The sequence below is a fragment of the Sciurus carolinensis genome, chromosome 1 (assembly GCF_902686445.1).
Source record: "Sciurus carolinensis chromosome 1, mSciCar1.2, whole genome shotgun sequence".
Taxonomy (NCBI): domain Eukaryota; kingdom Metazoa; phylum Chordata; class Mammalia; order Rodentia; family Sciuridae; genus Sciurus; species Sciurus carolinensis.
Window position 1 is genome coordinate 88,231,249 of NC_062213.1, and position 24,551 is coordinate 88,255,799.

The following is a 24,551-nucleotide window of genomic DNA, read 5'->3' on the forward strand; positions in this document are numbered from 1 at the left end:
AAAAGCACCTGTAGGGAAAAAAACAAACCATTGTATTAAATTAGAATACCTCAACTATTGCCCTCGTTCTAATGCTTATAATTTTTATATCCTTAGATAAACTATTTAACCTCTTTGCCTCAATTTTCATCTATAAAATAGGACTAGGTATACTTACATGATTATGTAAGAAACTAATGAGTTTATGCATGGGACAGAGCTTTGTGAACTATTTAGTTTGTATATATTAAAGGTGTCAATCTTTATATTAGAAAAAGGATATATAGAGAGAATAATGCTGATGTAATCATTAAGTAACCTAGGTTAAGTGAATACTTAACATAACTATTCTATTTTTTATGTGTTGAAGAGTTGAATGAGAGTTTATTTATTTATTTTTTTATTATTATTGTATACAAATGAGATACATGTTGTTTATTTGTACATTTGTGTAATCATACGTTTACATAGGGCAATGATGTTTGATTCATTATTTTTTTTCTGTTCCCCCCCACCCCTCCCACCCCTCTTTTCCCTCTATACAGTCCTTCTTTCCTTCATTCTTACCACACTCCTTATCCCTAACCCTAAATCTAACCCTAACCCTAATGCTAACCCCTCCCACCCCCCATTATATGTCCTCATCTGCTTATCAGCGAGATCATTCGTCCTTTAGTTTTTTGAGATTGGCTTATCTCACTTAGCATGATATTCTCCAATTTCATCCATTTGCCTGCAAATGCCATAATTTTATCATTCTTCATTGCGGAGTAATATTCCATTGTATATATATATGCCACAGTTTCTTTATCCATTCATCAACTGAAGGGCATCTAGGTTGGTTCCACATTCTGGCTATGGTGAATTGAGCAGCAATGAACATTAATGTGGCTGTATCTCTGTAGTATGCTGACTGTAAGTCCTCTGGGTATAGGCCAAGGAGTGGGATAGCTGGGTCAAATGGTGGTTCCAGTCCAAGCTTTCTGAGGAATCTCCATAGTGCTTTCCAGAGTGGCTGCACTAATTTGCAGCCCCACCAGCAATGTATGAGTGTTCCTTTTTCACCACATCCTCGTCAACACCTATTATTGTTTGTGTTCTTGATAATCGCCTTTCTAATTGGGGTGAGATGAAATCTTAGTGTAGTTTTGATTTGCATTTCCCTTATTACTAGAGATGTTGAACATTTTTTCATATATCTGTTGATTGCTTGTACATCTTCTTCTGTGAAGGGTCTGTTCATTTCCTTAGCCCATTTGTTGATTGGATTATTTGTATTCTTGGTGTAGAGTTTTTTGAGTTCTTTATAGATTCTGGAAATTAGCGCTCTATCTGAAGTATGGGTGGCAAAGATATTCTCCTACTCCGTAGGCTCTCTCTTCACATTGCTGATAGTTTCCTTTGCTGAGAGAAAGCTTTTTAGTTTGAATCTATCCCAGTTGTTGATTCTTGCTTTTATTTCTTGTGCTATGGGAGTCCTGTTAAGGAAGTCTGATCCTAAGCCAACAAGTTGAAGATTTGGACCTACTTTTTCTTCTATAAGATGCAGGGTCTCTGGTCTGATTCCGAGGTCCTTGATCCATTTTGAGTTGAGTTTTGTGCAGGGTGAGAGATAGGGGTTTAATTTCATTCTGTTGCATATGGTTTTCCAGTTTTCCCAGCACCATTTGTTGAAGAGGCTATCTTTTCTCCATTGCATATTTTTGGACCCTTTGTCTAGTATGAGAAAATTGTATTTATTTGGGTTTGTATCCATGTCCTCTATTCTGTACCATTGCTCTCCCTGTCTATTTTGGTGCCAATAACATGCCGTTTTTGTTACTATTGCTTTGTAGTAGAGTTGAAGATCTGGTATTGTGATACCCCCTGCTTCGCTCTTGCTACTGAGGATTGCTTTAGCTATTCTAAGTTTTTTATTCTTCCAGATGAATTTCATAATTGCTTGCTCTATTTCTGTAAGGTACATCATTGGGATTTTAATTGGAATTGCATTGAATCTGTATAGCACTTTTGGTAGTATGGCCATTTTGACAATATTAATTCTGCCTATCCAGGAACATGGGAGATCTTTCCATCTTCTAAGGTTTTCTTTAATTTCTTTCTTTAGTATTCTGTAGTTCTCATTGTAGAGGTCTTTCACCTCTTTTGTGAGATTGATTCGCAAGTATTTTATTTTTTTCGATGTTATTGTGAATGGGGTAGTTTTCCTAATTTCTCTTTCTGAAGATTCATCACTTATGTATAAAAATGCATTGCATTTATGAGCATTGATGATTTATGAGCATTGATCTTGTAACCTGCTACTTTACTGAATTCACTTATGAGTTCTAAAAGTTTTCTGGTGGAATTTCCAGATTCCTCTAAATATATAATCATGTCATCAGCGAACAGGGATACCTTGAGTTCTTCTTTTCCAATTCGTATCCCTTTAATTTCTTTGGTTTGTCTAATTGCTCCGGCCAGAGTCTCAAGGACGATGTTGAATAGAAGTGGTGAAAGAGGGCATCCCTGCCTTGTTCCAGTTTTTAGGGGGAACGCTTTCAGTTTTTCAACATTTAGAATGATATTGGCCATGGGCTTAGCATAGATGGCCTTTATAATGTTAAGGAATGTTCCCATTTAGAATGATATTGGCCATGGGCTTAGCGTAGATGGCCTTTATAATGTTAAGAAATGTTCCCACTACCCCAATTTTTTCTAGTGTTTTGAGCATGAAGGGATGCTGTATTTTATCGAATGCTTTTTCTGCATCTATTGAAATAATCCTGTGATTCTTAACTTTAAGTCTGTTGATATGGTGAATGACATTTATTGATTTCCATATGTTGAACCAACCTTGCATCCCTGGGATAAAACCCACTTGATCATGGTGCACTATCTTTTTAATATATATTTGTATGCGATTTGCTAAAATTTTGTTGAGAATTTTTGTGTCGATGTTCATTAAGAATATTGGTCTGAAATTTTCTTTCCTAGATGTGTCTCTGTCTGGTTTAGGTATCAGGGTGATATTGGCTTCATAGAATGAGTTTGGGAGGGTTCCCTCCTCTTCTATTTCATGGAATACTTTGAGGAGTATTGGAATGAGCTCTTCTTTAAAGGTTTTGTAGAACTCGGCTGAGAACCCATCTGGTCCTGGACTTTTCTTTGTTGGTAGGCTTTTGATGACCTCTTCTATTTCATTGCTTGAAATTGATTTATTTAGGTTTTGTATGTCCTCCTCGTTCAGTTTAGGTAATTCATATGTCTCTAGAAATTTGTTGATGTCTTTGAGGTTTTCTGTTTTGTTGGAGTATAGATTTTGAAAATAGCTTCTAATTATGTTTTGTATTTCACTCGTGTCTGTTGTGATGCTTCCTTGTTCATTCCGAATTTTAGTAATTTGAGTTTTCTCCCTCTTTCTCTTTGTTAGTGTGGCTAAGGGTTTATCAATTTTGTTTATTTTTTCAAAGAACCAACTCTTTATTTTGTTATTTTTTCCAATTGTTTCTTTTGTTTCAATTTCGTTGATTTCGGCTCTGATTTTAACTATTTCCTGTCTTCTACTACTTTTGGTATTGGTCTGCTCTTCTTTTTCTAGCGCTTTGAGCTGTAGTGTTAAGCTGTTTATTTGTTGATTTCTACTTCTTTTGTTGAATGCGCCCCATGAAATAAATCTTCCTCTAAGTACTGCTTTCATAGTGTCCCAGAGATTTTGATATGATGTTTCTTTGTTCTCGTTTACCTCTAAGAATTTTTTTATTTCCCTCCTGATGTCTTCTGTTATCCATTCATCATATAATAATGTATTATTTAATCTCCAGGTATTGGAGAAGTTTCTGTTTTTTATTCTGTCATTTATTTCTAATTTCAATCCATTATGATCTGATAGAGTACAAGGTAGTATCTCTATCTTCTTGTATTTGCTAACAGTAGCTTTGTGGCATAAAATATGGTCTATTTTAGAGGATCCATGTGCTGCTGAGAAAAAGGTGTATTCGTTCTTTGTTGGATAGTATATTCTATATATATGTCGGTTAAGTCTAAATTGTTTATTATGTTATTGAGATCTATGGTTTCTTTATTCAATTTTTGTTTGGACGATCTATCCAGTGGTGAGAGAGGTGTGTTAAAATCGCCTAGTATTATTGTGTTGTGGTCTATTTGATTTCTGGAATTGAGAAGGATTTGTTTGACGTAAATGGATGAGTCAATGTTCGGGGCATAGATATTTATGATTGTTATGTCTTGCTGATTTATGCTTCCCTTAAGCAGTATGAAATGTCCTTCTTTATCCCTTCTGACTAGTTTTGGCTTGAAATCCACATTATCTGAAATGAGGATGGATACTCTAGCTTTTTTGCTGAGTCCATGTGCATGGTATGTTTTTCCCCATCCTTTCACCTTTAGTCTATGGGTATCTCTTTCTAGGAGATGAGTCTCTTGCAGGCAGCATATTGTTGGATTTTTCTTTTTAATCCAATCTGCCAGTCTAAGTCTTTTGATTGATGAGTTCAGGCCATTAACATTCAGGGTTATTATTGTGATATGATTTGTATTCCCAGTCTTTTGACTCATATTTGTTTTTTTTGACATGATTTGGTTTCTCCTTTATTTGGCTATTCCTTTAGGCTAGCGCCTCCTGTTGCTGATTTGCATTGTTGTTTTTCATCTCTTCCTCATGGAATATTTTGCTGAGAATGTTCTGTAATGCTGGCTTTCTTTTTGTAAATTCCTTTAGCTTTTGTTTATCATGGAAGGATCTTATTTCGTCGTCAAATTTGAAGGTAAGTTTTGCTGGGTATAAGATTCTTGGTTGGCATCCGTTTTCTTTCAGGGCTTGATAAATGTTGTTCCAGGCCCTTCTAGTTTTTAGGGTCTGGATTGAAAAATCTGCTGATATTCTTATTGGTTTCCCTCTGAATGTAATTTGATTCTTTTCTCTCGCGGCCTTCAAAATTCTGTCTTTATTTTGTATGTTAGGTATTTTCATAATAATGTGCCTTGGTGTGGGTCTGTTGTAATTTTGTGTATTTGGAGTTCTATAAGCCTCTTGAACTTGATTTTCCATTTCATTCTTCAGATTTGGGAAATTTTTCTGATATTATTTCATTGAAGAGATTGTTCATTCCTTTGGTTTGTTTCTCTAAGCCTTCCTCAATCCCAATAATTCTTAAATTTGGCCTTTTCATGATATCCCATAATTCTTGTAGATTCTGTTCATGATTTCTTACCATCTTCTCTGTTTGGCCAACTTTGTTTTCAAGATTAAATATTTTGTCTTCAATGTCTGAGGTTCTGTCTTCCAGGTGTTCTATCCTATTGGTTATGCTTTCTATGGAGTTTTTACCTTGGTTTATAGTTTCCTTCCTTTTCAAGGATTTCAGTTTGTTTTTTTTTTCAGTATCTCTAACTCTTTATTGAAATGATCTCTTGCTTCCCGTATTTGGTCTTTTAACTGTTGATTGGTGCGATCATTTAATGCCTGCATTTACTCTTTCATCTCCTCCTTCAATGCCTGCATTTGCTCTTTCATCTCATTTGCTTCCCTGATTGTTTTAATTATGTACATTCTGAACTCCCTTTCTGACATTTCTTCTGTTGTGCTGTCGTTGGGTTTTATTGATGTAGTATCTAGGTTTGTTTGGGACATTTTCTTCCCTTGTTTCCTCATATTGGTCAGCTGTCAGTGGGACCCTGAGATATTGCAGATTTCCTGTATTGGCTTATGGTGTCCCGGTAGATTTCCAGTGTATCACCTCCCAGCCTTCAGTAGCCTGAAGTCTTGGAGGAACTTGATAATGCAGTGCTTCCGAAGAAAGCTGCCCCGAGCCCCCTACTGGTTCCAGGGCTTGGAGCTGGCTCTGTGCGGAAAGGCTCTCACTGGGAGCCTGCACCGTGCAGCTGGCCGTGTGGAAGGAACCCACCGCCGGAGTGTGGAAGGCTATCTGGGGAAGACTCTAGCTGCCCTGCCCTGCTCTGATAAGCCACCCCTATCTGTGCAGGCTGCCCAGGCCAAATTTCGCCCAGTGGGGGAGACTCACCCCGTGACTCTATTTTTGTCCAAGTCTCTCAATGCCTCCCCTTCTTGAGTCCTGGGTTCTGGAGCGACTGGAGATGCAGTCACCCTCTAGTCCGCCATCTTGGATCACCCTGTGGAAAGAGCCTGCGGCTGGAGTGGGCAGAGCCACCTGGAGAAGTCTCTGGCTGCCCTGCCCTGATCCCAGAGGCTGCTTGCAGATCGAAGCTCTCCATTGGCCCGGGGACTTGTGGCTGACTCTATGTAGAAAGGCTCTCACTGGGCGGTCTGCTCCAAGAAGCTAGCCTTGAAAGGCACCTCCCACCGCAGGGGGCTGGGCTGCTTGGGGAAGTCTCTGGCTGCCCTGTCCTGGTTCCTGAAGCCGCTTGCGGACCAGAGCACGCCGCGCTGGCTCTGGGACTTGGAGCTTGTTCTGATCAGAAAGGCTCTCACTAGGGGGCCTGCTCCGAGAACCTAGAGAAGCTGGCTGTGTGGGAGGGGTCCACCACCGGAGTGCGCAGGGTTGCCTGTGGAAGACTCTAGCTGCCCTGCCCTGCTCCGATAAGCCACTTCTATCTGGGCCTGCCACCCGGGCCGAGCTTTACCCAGTGGGCAGACTAACCCATGGCTCTATTTTAGTCCGAGTCTCTCAATGCCTCCCCTTCTTAACTCCTGGGTTCTGGAGCGACTGGAGATGCAGTCACCCTCTAGTCCACCATCTTGGATCACCCCTGAGAGTTTATTTTAAAGATAGTTAAAAATTAGAAAAAAGTCTTCCAAAACAAGAATTAAAAAAAAAAAAAAAATTCCCTTTTCTCAGATAACACTTTTTTAAAACTGGTCTTGCCAAACTCATTTATTCACATTTTTCTCCAGGTAGAATTTGGCTGAAGGGTCATGAAAGTGGAGATAAGAAAATGGCCAAACTCTAAGATACATGTGTATGCTCAAGATGTAAAATCTCAGAAACAAATAAAGAACCTAAATCTTTTTGAAGTAAGTTTAAAAATGGACTAATTTCCTTTGGTTACTAAGGAAATTGTTCCTGCCTATGAAGATTTTAGACACATACTCTCACGCATGTATGTGTGCACATAGATATATAACAATTATTTCCTGTGTATATATCACTTATGTATGTATGAAAAGTAAAAAAATTTCTTAGAAATAGTATGCATTAGGAAAACATGACTTTATGCATGTGTTAGATATTAATCTAAGTATTAATTTAGGAAATACTGTTATTCTATGATTTTTTTTCTGTCCATCCATGGGAATAAACCTTTGGCAAACATTTTGAACAAATAACATTACTTACTAGCCAACCTTTTTGCAATCATCAGAGGATTTCCTAGAGTTTGTTCTAGGTTACTGACTCATGTAGCTTGAATTTATACAAACACTAAACACCAATTTTTCCCATCACCACCACCACCAGCCCCAACAAAACAAAATAAAACAAAACAAAAAAACAGTGAGGTTTAACCACAATCCATTTCAAATTACTCCCATCGAATATTTAAAAATAAGAAAGTACCTATGGATATAGAAGGCTGTCAAACATTTCACCCAAGTGATTTCTTTAGCTCTAAAGCTTAGATTAAGACAAAAAGAAAAGCTGATTCATCCCTGGCTAGTGGAACCATAACTGAACAAAAGAGGTCATCACTAACTAAGCTTTCTGCTATTTTTTGCAGTGCTTTTGCTACTTGAATCCATAAAATAAATTCAAATTTCCTTTAAAAAATGTAAAAATACTTTTTAGATGATCATGAAAATCAGTGAACTTTAATCACTGTGATTTCTCTCAGCAAAATATGCTTAAAACAATTCTGAGTGGCAACATTGAGTGGCTGGAATTATGTTGATGGTAAGAGTGCTAATAAGAAGCATATGACATATCCCATCTTTAAGAGGCTTATAATATAGATAAGAAGATGAGTCTTTTAGATCAATTAGGAACCAATAGAAGAAAGAATTTAAAAATAATACTAATATGGGTTGTGTGGTATAATAAAGTTTACAAAGTTCAAGGACCCACCACAAGTAGTTTCCCAAAAGAGTGGCCCCAGGCTCTTCCTTTTGCCTAAAGTTGCTAGCTTACAAACCAAAAGAATACCTTTAATGAAAGAACCCTATTTCCTGGTCACAAATAAATGGAGCATGGTGCACATGCCAAGATTGCCACAGCACTTCTTCATATGAGATAGTGACCACCTTTCTGTGTTTGAGTCAGCAAGGTGTGAAAAAGACTAAAGTGGAATCACTGGGGCTGCTGTTAAATAAGGAGTGATGATAAGTTATTATTTCAATTCTCCATGAGGACTACCGCACCTTACAGGGTATGAAGCATAAGAATAGCGGGCTGCTGAGTCAGTCTCCTGTGCTTCTTCAATTCCTACACATCCTATAGTAAATCCCTATTATTTAAGGTTCTCCTTATAATTCACACCTATATATGACATACTAATAAATATTTTGTAAGTGACCAGGAAGGACTGAAATGCTCAAATATGGTACTATACCTAGAATACATGAACTACTTGGAAAGAGAGGGAGAAACAAACATCTCTGAGGCAAGCATATATATAGCAGTAGCTCAGATTCTCCTCTTTTGTTATGAATATATTTGAAAATGATGAAAAGACACTTTCATACTCTTCATTCGTGGACAGAAAATTTAAAAATAAATGAATAAATGTTTTCCAGGGCTTTGAGCTGTAGTGTTAGATCGTTTATTTGTTGATTTTTTCTTCTTTTATTGAATGTGCTCCATGAAATAAATTTTCCTCTAAGTACTGCTTTCATAGTATCCCAGAGATTTTGATATGATGTATCTTTGTTCTCATTTACCTCTAAGAATTTTTTTATTTCCCCCCTGATGTTACACATTCATCATTCAATAGTGTATTATTTAATCTCCAGGTGTTGGAGTACTTTCTGTTTTTTATTCTGTCATTTATTTCTAGTTTCAATCCATTATGATCTGATAGAATACAAGGAAGTACCTCTATCCTCTTGTATTTGCTAACAGTAGCTTTGTGGCATAATATATGGTCTATTTTAGAGAAGGATCCATGTACTGCTAAGAAAGTGTATTCAATCTTTGTTGGATGGTATATTCTACATATGTTCGTTAAGTCTAAATTATTGATTGTGTTATTGAGATCTATGGTTTCTTTGTTCAATTTTTGTTTGGAAGATCTGTCCAGTGATGAGAGAGGTATATTAAAGTCACCTAGTATTATTATGTTGTGGTCTACTTGATTCCAGGAGTTGAGAAGGATTTGTTTGACGTGCATGGATGAGCCACTGTTTGGGGCATATTTATGACCGTTATGTCTTACTGATTTATGCTTCCCTTAAGTAGTATGAAATGTCCTTCTTTATCCCTTCTGACTAACTTTAGCTTGAAGTCCACATTATCTGATATGAGGATGGATACTCCAGCTTTTTTGCTAGGTCCACTGTGCATGGTATATTTTTTCCCATCCTTTCACCTTTAGTCTGTGGGTATCTCTTTCAGCTTTTTTGCTGGGTCCATGTACATAGTATGTTTTTTCCCATCCTTTCACCTTTAGTCTGTGGGTATCTCTTTCTATGAGATGAGTCTCTTGCAGCATATTGTTGAATTTTTCTTTTTAATCCAATCTGCCAGTATATGTCTTCTAATTGATAAGCTCAGGCAATTAACATTCAGGGTTATTATTGAGATATGATTTGTATTCCCTGTCATTTGGCTCATTTTTGTTTTTTACACAACCTGGTTTCTCCTTTATTTGGCTATCCTTTTAGGGTAGTTCCTCCCTTTGCTGACTTACATCATTGTTTTTCATCTCTTCCTCATAGAATATTTTGCTGAGAATGTTCTGTAGTGCCGGTTTTCCTTTTGTAAATTATTTTAGCTTTTGCTTATCATGGAAGAATTTTATTTCGAAGAACAGATCAACACCAAAAGTAGTAGAAGACAGGATATAGTTAAAATCAGAACTGAAATAAATGAAATTGAAACAAAAGAAACAATACAAAAAATTCACAAAATAAAAAGTTGGTTCTTTGAAAAAATAAACAAAATTGATAAACCCTTAGCTACACTAACAAAGAGAAGGAAAGAGAAAATTCAAATTACTAAAATTCGGAATAAACAAGGAAATAACACAACAGACACGACTGAAATACAAAACATAATTAGAAGCTATTTTGAAAATATATACTCCTACTTTTGTTGGAGTAAATCTTGAAGACATCAACAAATTTCTAGAGACATATGAATTACCTAAACTGAACCAGGAGGACATACACAACTTAAATAGATCAGTTTCAAATAATGAAATAGAAGAAGTCATCAAAAGCCTACCAACAAAGGAAAGCCTGGGACCAAATGGGTTCTCAGCCAAGTTTCACAAAACTTTAAAGAAGAGCTCATTCCAATACTCCTCAAAGTATTCCATGAAATAGAAGAGGAGGGAACCCTCCCAAACTCATTCTATGAAGCCAATATCACCCTGATACCTAAACCAGATAGAGACACATCGAGGAAAGAAAATTTCAGACCAATATCCTTAATGAACATTGATGCAAAAATTCTCAACAAAATTTTAGCAAATCACATACAAAAATATATTAAAAAGATAGTGCACCACGATCAAGTGGGTTTTATCCCAGGGATGCAAAGTTGGTTCAACATATGGAAATCAATAAATGTAATTCGCCATATCAACATACATAAAGTCAAGAATCACATGATTATTTCGATACATGCAGAAAAAGCATTCAATAAAATACAGCATCCCTTCATGCTCAAAACACTAGAAAAAATAGGGATAATAAGAACATTCCTTAACATTGTAAAGGCTATCTATGCTAAGTCCATGGCCAATATCATTCTAAATGGTGAAAAACTGAAAGCGTTCCCCCTAAAAACTGGAACAAGGCAGGGATGCCCTCTTTCACCACTTTTATTCAACATTGTCCTTGAAACTCTAGCCAGAGCCATTAGACAGACCAAAGAAATTAAAAGAACTCAAACTATCCCTATTTGCTGATGACATGATTATATATTTAGAGGAACTGGGAAATTCCACCAAAAATCTTTTAGAACTCATAAGTGAATTCAGTAAAGTAGCAGGATATAAGATCAATGCTCATAAATCTAATGCATTTTTATACATAAGTGATGAATGCTCAGAAAGAGAAGTGAGGAAAACTACCCTATTCACAATAGCCTTGAAAAAAATAAAATACTTGGGCATCAATCTAACAAAAGAGGTGAAAGACCTCTACAATCAGAACTACAGAATACTAAAGAAAGAAATTAAAGAAAACCTTAGAAGATGGAAAGATCTCCCATGTTCCTGGATAGGCAGAATTAATATTGTCAAAATGGCCATACTACCAAAAGTGCTATACAGATTCAATGCAATTCCAATTAAAATCCCAATGATGTACCTTACAGAAATAGAGCAAGAAATTATGAAATTCATCTGGAAGAATAAGAAACCCAGAATAGCTAAAGCAATCCTTGGCAGAAAGAGTGAAGCAGGGGGTACTGCAATACCAGAACTTCAACTCTACTACAAAGCAACAGTAACAAAAACAGCATTATAATGGTACCAAAATAGCCAGGGAGATCAATAGTACAGAATAGAGGACACGGACACAAACCCAAATAAATACAATTTTCTCATACTAGACAAAGATGCCAAAAATATGCAATGGAGAAAAGACAGCCTCTTCAACAAATGGTGCTGGGAAAACTGGAAATCCATATGCAGCAGAATGAAATTACTCTCACCCTGCACAAAACTCAACTCAAAATGGATCAAGGACCTTAGAATTAGGCAAGAGACCCTGCATCTTATAGAAGAAAAAGTTAGGTCCAAATCTTCAACATGTCAGTTTAGGATCTGACTTTCTTAAGAGGACTATCATAGTACAAGAAATAAAAGCAAGAATCAATAACTGAGAGAGTCAAATTGAAAAGCTTTTTCTCAACAAAGGAAACTATCAGCAATGTGAAGAGAGAGCCTACAGAGTGGGAGAAAATCTTTGCCACTCATACTTCAGATAGAGCACTAATTTCCAGAATATAGAAAGAACTCAAAAAACTCTACACCAAGAATACAAATAACCCAATCAACAAATGGGCTAAGGAAATGAAGAGACACTTCACAGAAGAAGATCTACAAGCAATCAACAGATATATGAAAAAATGTTCAACATCTCTAGTAATAAGGGAAATGCAAATCAAAACTACACTAAGATTCCATCTCACCCCAATTAGAATGGTGATTATCAAGAATACAAACAACAATAGGTGTTGGAGAGGATGTGGGGAAAAAGGTACACTCATACATTGCTGGTGGGGTTGCAAATTAGTGCAGCCACTCTGGAAAGAAGTGTGGAGATTCCTTAGAAAACTTGGAATGGAACCACCATTTTTTTGACCCAGCTATTCCACTCCTAGGCCTATACCCAAAGGACTTAAAATCAGCATACTACAGTGATGCAGCCACATCAATGTTCATAGCTGCTCAATTCACAATAGCCAGATTGCCCTGCAATTGATGAATGGATAAAGAAACTGTGGTATGTGTTTATGTATGTATGTGTATATATATATATATATATATATATATATATATATATATATATGCAATGGAATATTACTCAGCTATAAAGAATAATAAAATTATGGCATTTGCAGGCAAATGGATAAAATTGGAGAATCTCATGCTAAGTGAGATAAGCCAATCTAAAAAAACCAAAGGGTGAATGATCTCGCTGATAAGCAGATGATGATACATAATGGGGGATGGGAGGGAGGCAAGAATGGAGAAAGGAGGAACTTGTATAGAGAGAAAAGAGGGGTGGGAGGGATAAGTGGAAGGAAAAAAATAACAGAATGAATCAAACACCATTACCCTATGTAAATGTATGAGAGTTCTTGAATAAAACTTGGAAATCAATCAATCAATAAATAAATAAATAAATAAGATAAAATGAAAAAAAATTTTCCAAAGGTAGACATTTATTTCATTTGAAAAAGAAATATCAACTGAGTAGTGATATATGGCAAACAGACATTCAGAGCCAACTGAATAAAAGAGAACCCATTTTTTTATTGTTATTGCTTCTTAAAAAATATACTTTTTATTTCATTTATTTATTTATTTTATGTGGTTCTGAGGATTCAACCCAGTGCCTTATACATGCTAGGCAAGCACTCTACCAGTGAGCTACAATCCCGATCTGAGAACGCATTCTTAATAAGAAAGAATTGTTGCCCTAGGAAGATTTTTAAAAATCCTTTCTCTATATATTACTACATGAGAAAGAAGCATCTAAGTGTGGAATTAAAATGTTTATTGAAATGACAAACTAATATATTTCCCCACCTTTCTTCTCAAATGTTTTCTCCTTCTCTTGAACCACTTTATTATCTTTTACTTGAGTTTTTCTGAATATTTTTGTTCCATGCTCTTGAATTTATTTTATTATATTCTTTAATCTATCCTCTCTCTCTCTAAAGAGGCCATCAAAAAAACACATTAAGAAAAAAATAAATATCATCTAGTTTTTTTCTTATTCATGTTAGCAGTTATGACATATTCAAAGTGACCTGGGAGTTTGAGAAAAAAGTTATTCTCCATCCCCAGTCCTCCAAATCATATTAAATGTTTCAATACATTTAAAAGAGAGGGCAAAAAGACAAGGTACTTAGAAAAAAATGAGTTATAAATATTGTGCTAGAGGTAAAAACACTTAAAAAAGTTGAAAAAACAAAACTTTTTGAGCCTTTGTCATGACGTCTGGGAAAATAAGCATTCTTTCTTGCTGACCTATAATGGGAACTCAGTAGATATCCAAGAGTGTGTATACTTTAGAGAGATAATGTTAGCAGCTTAACTGTAATGAGATTAAAAGGGTGCAGGAATGTCAAGGATGAGGGAATATAAATTTGGGAGAGAGCTTGTTTATTAAATAGTGGTATAGTGAACAGTCAATGGCTACTTCTTTTTCAGTTATTAAAACATTTTGTTAACTAGGTGTCTAATTATAAAAGAAAACAATATGGCTTGCTTACTGGCTGTGTTATAAATGTCCAGTTCCTAAGAAGCAGAAACTTGAGGTTTCAGAAGCTCTGTATCTGTGAATTTCCATTGTAGTAATTTCTGCCAATGACATTAAGAACTTAAGTGGAAGTAAAAGTCTACAACCCCTGCACAGGTAATTCCACTTGCCTTTTAGGAAAGTATTTTATATTGAAAGATGGAAGAAAAGACAAAGCATGAAGTAATTCGTTACTTCTTTCATTTTCCTTTTAACAAGAGCAAAAAGAACAATGTAGGTACTTAAAAACTAAATTTCTGTTTCATGGCATAATTTAAAGTCATCACAATAAAATGAACTCCCTTTCCCCTACAGTTAAGAGGAAAAAATGCAGGACTATTGTTCAGTAACTACTGCTATCTGATTATGTTCTGGTCTATCCTAACTTCTCCTTCAACATAAAATGCCAAAAAACGATAAATCACTAATTAGTAAATGAAAGATCTAAACAAAATGTGTGAGATAGTCTTAACCGTGTGCCTGAACATCAAAGGGTAGGAGTGCAAATCATTAATTTTCTAACAGTAATTTTCACAGTAAACTAATGAGACATAGCGTTTCATACATGCTGAAAAGTACAATTTGTATATTTTTTTAAAAAAGAAATCTGTGCATTTTCTTTTATAAAAATATTTTTTCTAGGGGAGATCCAAGATGGCGGACTAGAGGGGGGCTGTGATCCTTGTTGCTCCATAACTCCCGTTTCAAGCAGAGGATATCTGTTTCTTGGTGAGGCAGTTTTTGCCACTTATCAATCCCCTGCTGTTTACCCCATTTGTCTGCTGTGATCACCTGCAGTCTGCCAGCATATGATGCCTTTTTTGAGTGCAGATTGCTCACTGTCAGGCACCTATCATCCGCCATTTGCCTGCCTTTCACCTCTCCATCGCCTGTCTTACACTTATCCATCACCAAACGCACCAGGTTTACCTCCCAATTGTCCGACAACAGTCAGCAAACTGATCGTCAACCGCCAGTGGAGCACCAGCTGCCTGCTGTTGCCTGGAAGTTCACTGTGACAGTACCTGCAGGTTTGATTAAACGTAGCTGCCGCCATTTTGAGACAATAGCCAGGCACTGTACGACCCCTGGCCGGACTGACTGAGCCCCATCTCCAGGATCCCTCAGCCCGACCAATCACTCCCTGCCTCTGGGGCCCTCACATCAACTGACTGCTCCCTGCCGCCAGGACCCCCAGACCAACTGACTGCGCCCTATCACCAGGACCCCAGACCGACTGATTGCAACAGGCCTCCAGGATCCCACAAACACACCAAACACACCCGACCTCCAAGACCCCTGCCTGACCAACCGCATCCCACCTCCAGGACCTCCTGCTGACCACAGCCACACCCTGAGCTGCAGCTCCCCATTTGACAACACATTTCGAAGCCAGAGCGGCCATCAAAGGAGAAAAAAGAAAATCTACAGTATAACAGTCATATAGTAATGAAACCTCCCAGTCTTCAGTAGCCTGATGCATGAGAGGTACCTGACAATGAGCTTCAAGCCTCCAGCAGGCGTCTCAGGATGGGTTTTACCCCACTAAAGATCTGAGCTAAGGCTTCCAGGATTATCCATGATGGCCGCTCAGGCAGCAAAGGGAGGAACTACCTTAGAGAAAAACCACTCAAAGGAGAAACCAAGCCAACTTAAAAACCAAAAATAAGCCCAAATGACTGGGAATACAAATCATATCTCAATGATAACCCTGAACATTAATGGCCTAAACTCATCAATCAAACGACACAGACTGGCAGAATGGATTAAAAAGAAAGACCCAAAAATATGCTCCCTACAAGACACTCATCTCATAGAAAAAGACATCCACAGACTAAAGGTGAAAAGATGGGAAAAAACCTACCATGCACATGGACTCAGTAAAAAAGCAGGGGTTTCCATCCTTATATCACATAAAGTGGACTTCAAGTCAAAGTTAGTCAGAAGGGATAAAGAAGGACATTTCATTACTGCTTAAGGGAACCATAAATCAGGAAGACATAACAATTGTAAATATTTATGCCCCAAACAATGGTGCATCCCTGTACATCAAACAAATCCTTCTCAATTTCAGGAATCACATAGACCACAACACAATAATTCTGAGTGACTTTAATGCACCGCTGTCACCACTAGATAGATCTTCCAAACAAAACCAAACAAAGAAACCATAGAACTCAATAACACAATCAATAACCTAGACTTCATAGACATATATAGAATATTCCATCCATCAATGAGCAGATTCACTTTCTTCTCAGCAGCACATGGAACCTTCTTGAAAATAGACCATATGTTATGCCACAAAGCAGCCCTTAGGAAATGCAAAGAAATAGAGATACTGCCTTGTGTTCTATCAGATCATAATGGACTGAGAATAGAAATCAATGACAAAATAAAAAACAGAAATTATTCCAACACCTGGATACTAAATTGCTAATGAATGAAACATGGATAACAAAAAACATCAGGGAGGAGATAAAAAAATTCTTAGAGGTCAATGAGAACAACGATACAACATATCAAAATCTCTGGGGCACTATGAAAGCGGTACTAAGAGGAAAATTCATTGCATGGAGTGCATTCCAGAAAAGAAAGAAAAGTCAACAACTAAATGACCTAACATTACAGCTCAAAGCCCTAGAAAAAAACAGAATAACAGCAAAAGTAGTAGAAGACAGGAAATAATTAAAATCAGAGCTGAAATCAATGAAATTGAAACAAAAGAAACAACTCAAAAAATTGACGAAAGAAAAAGTTGGTTCTTTGAGAAAGTAAACAAAATAGAGCTGGGGAGATAGCTGAGTGGTAGAGTGCTCACCTCGCAAGCACAAGGCCCTGGGTTCAATCCCCAGCACCGCAAAAAAAAAAAAAAAAAAAAAAAAAAAAAAAGAGAAAGTAAACAAAATAGACAAACCCTTAGCCACACTAACAAAGAGAAGGAAAGAGAAAACACAAATTACTAAAATTCATGATGAAAAAGGAAATATCACGACAGACACCACTGAGATATATAACATAATGAGAAGCTACTTTGAAAATCTGTATTCCAACAAAATATAAAATACCAAAGACATTGACAAATTTCTAGAGACATATGCTCCTCCCAAACTGAACCAGGAGGACATACACAATTTAAGCAGATCAATATCAAGCAATGAAATAGAAGAAGCCATTAAAAATCTACCATCCAAGAAAAGCCCAGGACCTGACGGATTCTCAGCTGAGTTCTACAAGACCTTCAAAGAAGAACTCATGCCAGTACTTCTCAAAGTATTTCAGGAAATAGAAAAGGAGGGTACTCTTCCAAACTCATTCTATGAAGCTAATATCACACTCATACCCAAACCAGGCAAAGACACATCAAGGAAAGAAAATTTTAGACCAATATCCTTGATGAATATAGATGCAAAGATCCTTAACAAAATACTGGCAAACTGTATCCAAAAACATATTCAGAAAACTGTGCACCACAATCAAGTGGGGTTCATCCCTGGAATGCAAGGATGGTTTAACATCCATAAGTCAATAAATGTAATCCATCATGTCAATAGACTTAAGGATAAGAATCAAATGGTTATTTCAATTGACTCAGAAAAAGCATTCAACAAACTACAACACTCCTTCATGCTCAAAACACTAGAAAAAATAGGGATAGTAGGAACATACCTGAATATTGTAAAGGCTATTTATGCTAAGCCCATGGCCAACATCATTCTTAATGGAGAAAACTGAAACCATTCCCTTTAAAAATGGGAACAAGACAGGGATGTCCTCTTTCACCACTTCTATTCAACATTGTCCTCGAAACTCTAGCCAGAGCAATTAGGCAGACCAAAGAAATTAAAGGGATATGAATAGGAAAAGAGGAACTTAAGCTGAGGAATTTGCTGATGACATGATTCTATATTTAGAGGATCCAAAAACCTCCTCCAGAAAACTTCTAGACCTCATCAATGAATTCAGCAAAATAGCAGGCTATAAAATCAACACACATAAATCTAAAGCATTTTTTATACACAAGCGACGAAACAGCTGAAAGGGAAATGAGGAAAACAACTTCATTTGCAATAGCCTGAAAAAAAATAAAATACTTGGGAATTAATCTATCCAAAGAGGTAAAAGATCTCTACAATGAAAACTACAAAACATTGAAGAAAGAAATTGAGGAAGACCTTAGAAGATGGAAAGATCTCCCATGTTCTTGGATAGGCAGAATTAATATTGTCAAAATAGCCATATTACCAAAAGTGCTATACAGATTCAATGCAATTCCAATTAAAATCCCAATGATGTACCTTACAGAAATAGAGCAAGCAATCATGAAATTCATCTGGAAGAATAAGAAACCCAGAATAGCTAAAGCAATCATTAGCAGGAAGAATGAAACAGGGGGTATCACAATACCAAATCTTCAACTATACTACAAAGCAACAGTAACAAAAAACGGCATGGTATTGGCACCAAAATAGACAGGGAGAGCAATGGTACAGAATAGAGGACATGGATACAAACCCAAATAAATACAATTTTCTCATACTAGACAAAGGGTCCAAAAATATGCAATGGAGAAAAGATAGCCTCTTCAACAAATGGTGCTGGGAAAACTGGAAAACCATATGCAACAGAATGAAATTAAACCCCTATCTCTCACCCTGCACAAAACTCAACTCAAAATGGATCAAGGACCTCGGAATCAGACCAGAGACCCTGCATCTTATAGAAGAAAAAGTAGGTCCAAATCTTCAACTTGTTGGCTTAGGATCAGACTTCCTTAACAGGACTCCCATAGCACAAGAAATAAAAGCAAGAATCAACAACTGGGATAGATTCAAACTAAAAAGCTTTCTCTCAGCAAAGGAAACTATCAGCAATGTGAAGAGAGAGCCTACGGAGTAGGAGAATATCTTTGCCACCCATACTTCAGATAGAGCGCTAATTTCCAGAATCTATAAAGAACTCAAAAAACTCTACACCAAGAATACAAATAATCCAATCAACAAATGGGCTAAGAAAATGAACAGACGCTTCACTGAAGAAGATCTACAAGTAATCAACAAACATATGAAAAAATGTTCACCATCTTTAGTAATAAGGGAAATGCAAATCAAAACTACCCTAAGATTCCATCTCACCCCAATTAGAATGGCGATTATCAAGAATACAAACAACAATAGGTGTTGGAGAGAATGTGGGGAAAAAGGTACACTCATACATTGCTGGTGGGGCTGCAAATTAGTGCAGCCACTCTGGAAAGCAGTGTGGAGATTCCTTAGAAAACTTGGAATGGACCCACCATTTGACCCAGCTATCCCACTCCTCGGCCCATACCCAAAGGACTTAAAATCAGCATACTACAGAGATACAGCCACATCAATGTTCATAGCTGCTCAATTCACAATAGCCAGACTGTGGAACCAACCTAGATGTCCTTCAATTGAATGGATAAAGAAACTGTGGTATATATATACAATGGAATATTACTCAGCTATAAAGAATAATAAAATTATGGCATTTGCAGGCAAATGGATGAAGTTGGAGAATATCATGCTAAGTGAGATAAGCCAATCTCAAAAATCCAAAGGGTGAATGATCTCACTGATAAGCGGATGATGACACATAATGGGGGGTGGGAGGGTGGTAAGAATGGAGGAAGGAGGGACTGTATAGAGGGAAAAGAGGGGTGGGAGTGGTGGGGGGGAAGGAAAAAATAAGAATGAATCAAACATCATTACCGTACGTAAATGTATGATTACGCAAATGGTATGCTGTTACTCCATGTACAAACAGAAACAACATGTATCCCATTTGTTTACAATAAAAATAAATTTTAAAAAAATATTTTTTCTATTAAAAATAGCTTTCTCTCTTCCTCAGAAAAATGCTACTAACCATGACTTCAATCCATGTTTTAACTTTTTCCTTCTTATTTACATTATACTGCTTCCATCAAATAATAACAAATCCTGAACTATTAAAAAACTAAAACTATTTGGCTATTTGAGTGTTAAAAATATTCTTCCATAGTAACCTCCATAACATACATTTCAACACAATTGTTTTAACATCTATCAGTCTCTACATAGTGATAGATAGCTTTTTTTAAAAGTATACTCCACCCCCACTCTCATTTTAAACAATTGTGTCAATAATAAATACTCAGTTCTCATCAGTCAATGTAGTTGGAGTCTTGCTGAAACCCTATTCTTAGCTGCCCAAAAGGAACTTTGAGGCTGATGCAGTATAGAAATACACCAGTTGTTTGAGCAAATAAGGTGAGCACAAGGAATCCTGTCAAAAGGTAAGATCATGAGATGCCATGGCTAAAGAATTCCAGATAGCCTAGGATATTTGAATAATAACTGAAACTATATAAAAAATTGGATCTCCTTAATCTACAAAGGCCAAAATTATTTTGTCCTGAAATCCTAAGATGCTAGATATTTATAGTTTAGGAAAAGAATTAACTATTTAACTGAGAATTTTAGTGATAGTAAGTAGCAACAAAATCAGAGAATGAATCACTCATTTCTATTGTTAGTGTATACTGATTTCTACCCAAATACACCCCATATTCATTTTTTTAAGACTAAAAAAAAAAAAAAGGAAGGCTTAGGTTATAAAACATTAAGGAATTCTAAGTCATTTATGTGCTCCTGGTTTAATATGCACTCTAACAGAGATACTCACATGGCAGCTCTATGAGGAATACATTGTCATTAAAAAAAAAAAAGGTAGATGGAATGTAAAAAGCTACGCATTTGTTTCCATTTAGTCTAACATCTGTAAAATTCAGTCATGCTAGTATAAACATTTACGTTTGCATAACCTGACTGATTATCTAATGTATTCTTCAACAAAAGAAACGGAGAATCTCTAGAACACAGATCTAAATATTCCACAATATGTTAATCAGCCTATGACTTATATTTAATTCATCTTAACCTACATTCATCTTAAATTCCTCAGTAACCAAATGGAAATTGGCTTAAAAAGCCTAAATAGCAAATTTTTATGTTTTTACTTTTCCTTTAGTTATAAATAAATAGTCTGGTTACGGGGATAATTGAGAATAAAAATAGAAACATAGCTTATATTTTCTGAATATACACTCATAGTCTAATTCCATGTGTGCCTTCATGATACTAAACAGTTCAAAGCATATATATATAGCACTGAGACTGTTTTACTCACACATTTATTCTATATTGCTTCCTATCCCTCACATCTTTCTGTCTCCCACAATACTCAGCCCCATGTCTTGTACACAGTAGGTACTTACAAATATTTGTATATTCTTTCAAAATGAACTTACCCTTCGAAATGACACAACATAAAATGTGTCTCCCCTTCTGTGGATGGCTTCAAAGAAGTCTTGATAACTTCTGGGTGAAGCATAATACACTTGCAGCTCATTCCCTGAGTTCCTACTAAAGTAAGTAAAAAGAAGAATGTTGTTAATAAATGAAAAATTTCAAATCCTCCAAAATACTATGTATGAATTATGAGTCTTTTCAACAAAAATATTGCTAGCATTATAGTAATCATTTTTATTTTTTACTTCTTAAAAATTATTTTTAACTGATAATAACAAAAACTGCGCATATTTGTGGGATACCATGTGATGTTTTGATACATGTGTACATTGTGTAATGTTCAAACTAGAGTAAACATACTGATTAACTCAAATCATTTCATTATGGTGAAGGCATTCAAAATACTCTATTCTAACCTTTTTGAAATATACAGTACACAATTATTAGCTATAGTCATTCTTCTACACACTAGAACAACTAAATGTAACTTTAGTACCCACTAAACCCATCTATCCCTCCCTCCTATTCTCCCCAGAATCTGGTAACTATCATTCTACTTCCAACTTCTAAGACATCAATGTTTTTTTTTGTTTTTTTTTTTTTTTATTTCACATATGAACAAGATCAATGCAGTATTTGTTCTTTCTGTGCCTGGTTTATGTTCCCCCGTTCCAGTCATGTTGTCACAACAGGATTTCCTTTTTATGGCTGAATAATATCCCATTATGTATATAGACCACATTTTCTTCATCTATTCATGATATACATTTAGCTTGTTTCCCTTTCTTCACTATCGTGAAAAGAGCTACAATAAACATGTAAGTGAAGATGTTTGGCAAGTAACTTATAAAACAACATCTTAAAAAGCCCCAAATTAGGATATTTATAAGGTCCAGTTCACTAAAATTAAAATTCTCATTTCTGAATCAAGGTTCTAAAATATAACATATGGTCAAATATACTGCAAAATATGTAAAAATTTTAAAAATTACCAAAAACAAAGATTTCTGCATAAGTTTAAATGATTTAAAAATTTTTATAATACAAAGTAAGTTTGAAGAGATGTTATTTTTCACCATTCTGTCAAATATGTGAAGGTGATCTTGCCTATAAGGCTGCATCAAAGATGAAAAGAATCTAGGTTTAGAAACAAATACACCTGGTTTTGAATTCTGGTTCACTCCTTAAGTGGCTATTCTTGAGAATATCAATCTCTCTGAGTAACCCCAGTTTCCTCATGAATAAAATGAATATAACCACAGAAGCCTTGTAGGATCTTTATTGGGGTCAAAGATGTCATCTATGTAAATTACCAAGCATGAGTCCTATTCCATAGGAGTCATTCAACAAGTGCTAGCTACTGATATGAAAAGCACCATGTAGGTACCTTGATAAAATTAATGACTAAAATTTAATACTATATCATACATGAAAAGATACTCAAATGATACTAATATAGTTCTTAATAATATTTTCAGTCTTCAATGTTGAAGAATGAAAGGATGCTATAATGCTTCCTTTAAATTCTTCTCCAAAGAGAAAACTTATACGCATCAATCAAACATTATTGAGAGAACAAGATTGACCAAAATGGAAACTATAAATGAGCTATAAGATCTTTCTTTGAAATAACTGCATTTACTGATTAGACCATGCTTGATTATAGTATTTTGGATATACAGCTGATTCTTGTTATTTCTGGTAGATAAGTTCTAAAAAAGTCACCAACACTAAATTAGTGAATCCTCGGACAAATATAGGATTGGGTTCCTGCAAATCACTGAAAGTGACTATATTTTTTGTCATTCAATATATAACCTCATTTTGTGCATATTTTTCTTTAAGGACACTTTCTTTAATACATATTATTTATTCACTAACACTGAATATTGATAGCTCATGTCTGAATAAAACTTTCTAATAACTTGCAGCCTTCTTAGGCTTAGGAACACTAGACAGCACCTCAGCAATATGCTCGGGGTCCTTTTAAACAGGAAAATTATCAATATGAGGTATAAAAATATCAAAAACATCACACTAAATGAACTATGGAAAGGACCTTGTTCATACAAGAAGGTAAAAGGTTGCCTGGTTCAACCTAACATTGGAATATCTACAGGTTTCAAAATGACCACAAATGTCACAAAAGTCAAAATGCTGTGAGTACTATTTGGGGGTTACAAATATCTTTCATTTTATTTTTATTTTTTTATTTTTTGGTACCAGAGATTGAACCCAGGGGTGCTTAATCAGTGTGCCACATTTTTATATTTTATTTAGGGACAGGGTCTTGCTGAGTGGCTTAGGACCCCACTAAGTTGCTAAGGCTGGCTTTGAACTCAAGATTCTCTTGTCTCAGCCTCCTGAGTTGTTGGGATTACAGGCATTTGCCACCATGCCCAGCTACAAATAAATTTTAGCAATTAAGCAGATAAGCAAATATAGAATCTGTAAGTAAGATGATACATAAATGAGGATGAACTGTAACTCATTAAAAACATTTTACCTTCTTGTATGAACAAGGTCCTTTCCATAGTTCATTTAGTGTGATGTTTTTGATATTTTTATACCTCATATGGATAATTTTCCTGTTTAAAAGGACCCCAAGCATATTGCTGAGGTGCTGTCTAGTGTTCCTAAGCCTAAGAAGGCTGCAAGTTATTAGGAAGTTTTATTCAGACATAAAATAATGAAAAAATACTATGCCATCATAATCATGCTCCAGAAAATAAATGTATAGGAAGATTCATCAAACTATATTATGTGCTTGTACAAAATGGCATAATTAATCCTACTATTATGTATTTAAGTATAATGCACCAAAAATTTTTTTTAAAAATAAATATATATGGTAAATGAATTAATTCTGATTAACAGATTAGTTACTACATAAATACATTTGAATTACCCATATAATTGGATAATATAATCTCAGGATTTTAAACATTAATGGTTACTAATATGCTGCTCACTACCATTTAATAGGAGTCTTCAATATGATAATGAATAAAACAGTTTTCAATTTGCATTTTTACTACATATATATATTTTCCCCCTCAATGGTTGAAACATTGGCACACAGAAAGTCCTCAGTGAATATTCACATTAAATAATGAAATATAAATCTGTGGCAGAGCTACATATAG

General features: G+C 35.7%; 1 protein-coding gene across 3 annotated transcripts in view; it reads right to left on the bottom strand.

Annotated features, from left to right (window-relative positions):
• Positions 1 to 24,551, bottom strand: part of Atf6 (activating transcription factor 6) — a 284,449-nt gene that overhangs the window by 122,532 nt on the left and 137,366 nt on the right. For all 3 annotated transcript variants that reach the window (XM_047554909.1, XM_047554905.1, XM_047554920.1), the window contains one exon: positions 21,405 to 21,519. In XM_047554909.1, the coding sequence (XP_047410865.1) occupies positions 21,405 to 21,519 (115 nt within the window). The remainder of the gene's footprint in view (positions 1 to 21,404; positions 21,520 to 24,551) is intronic.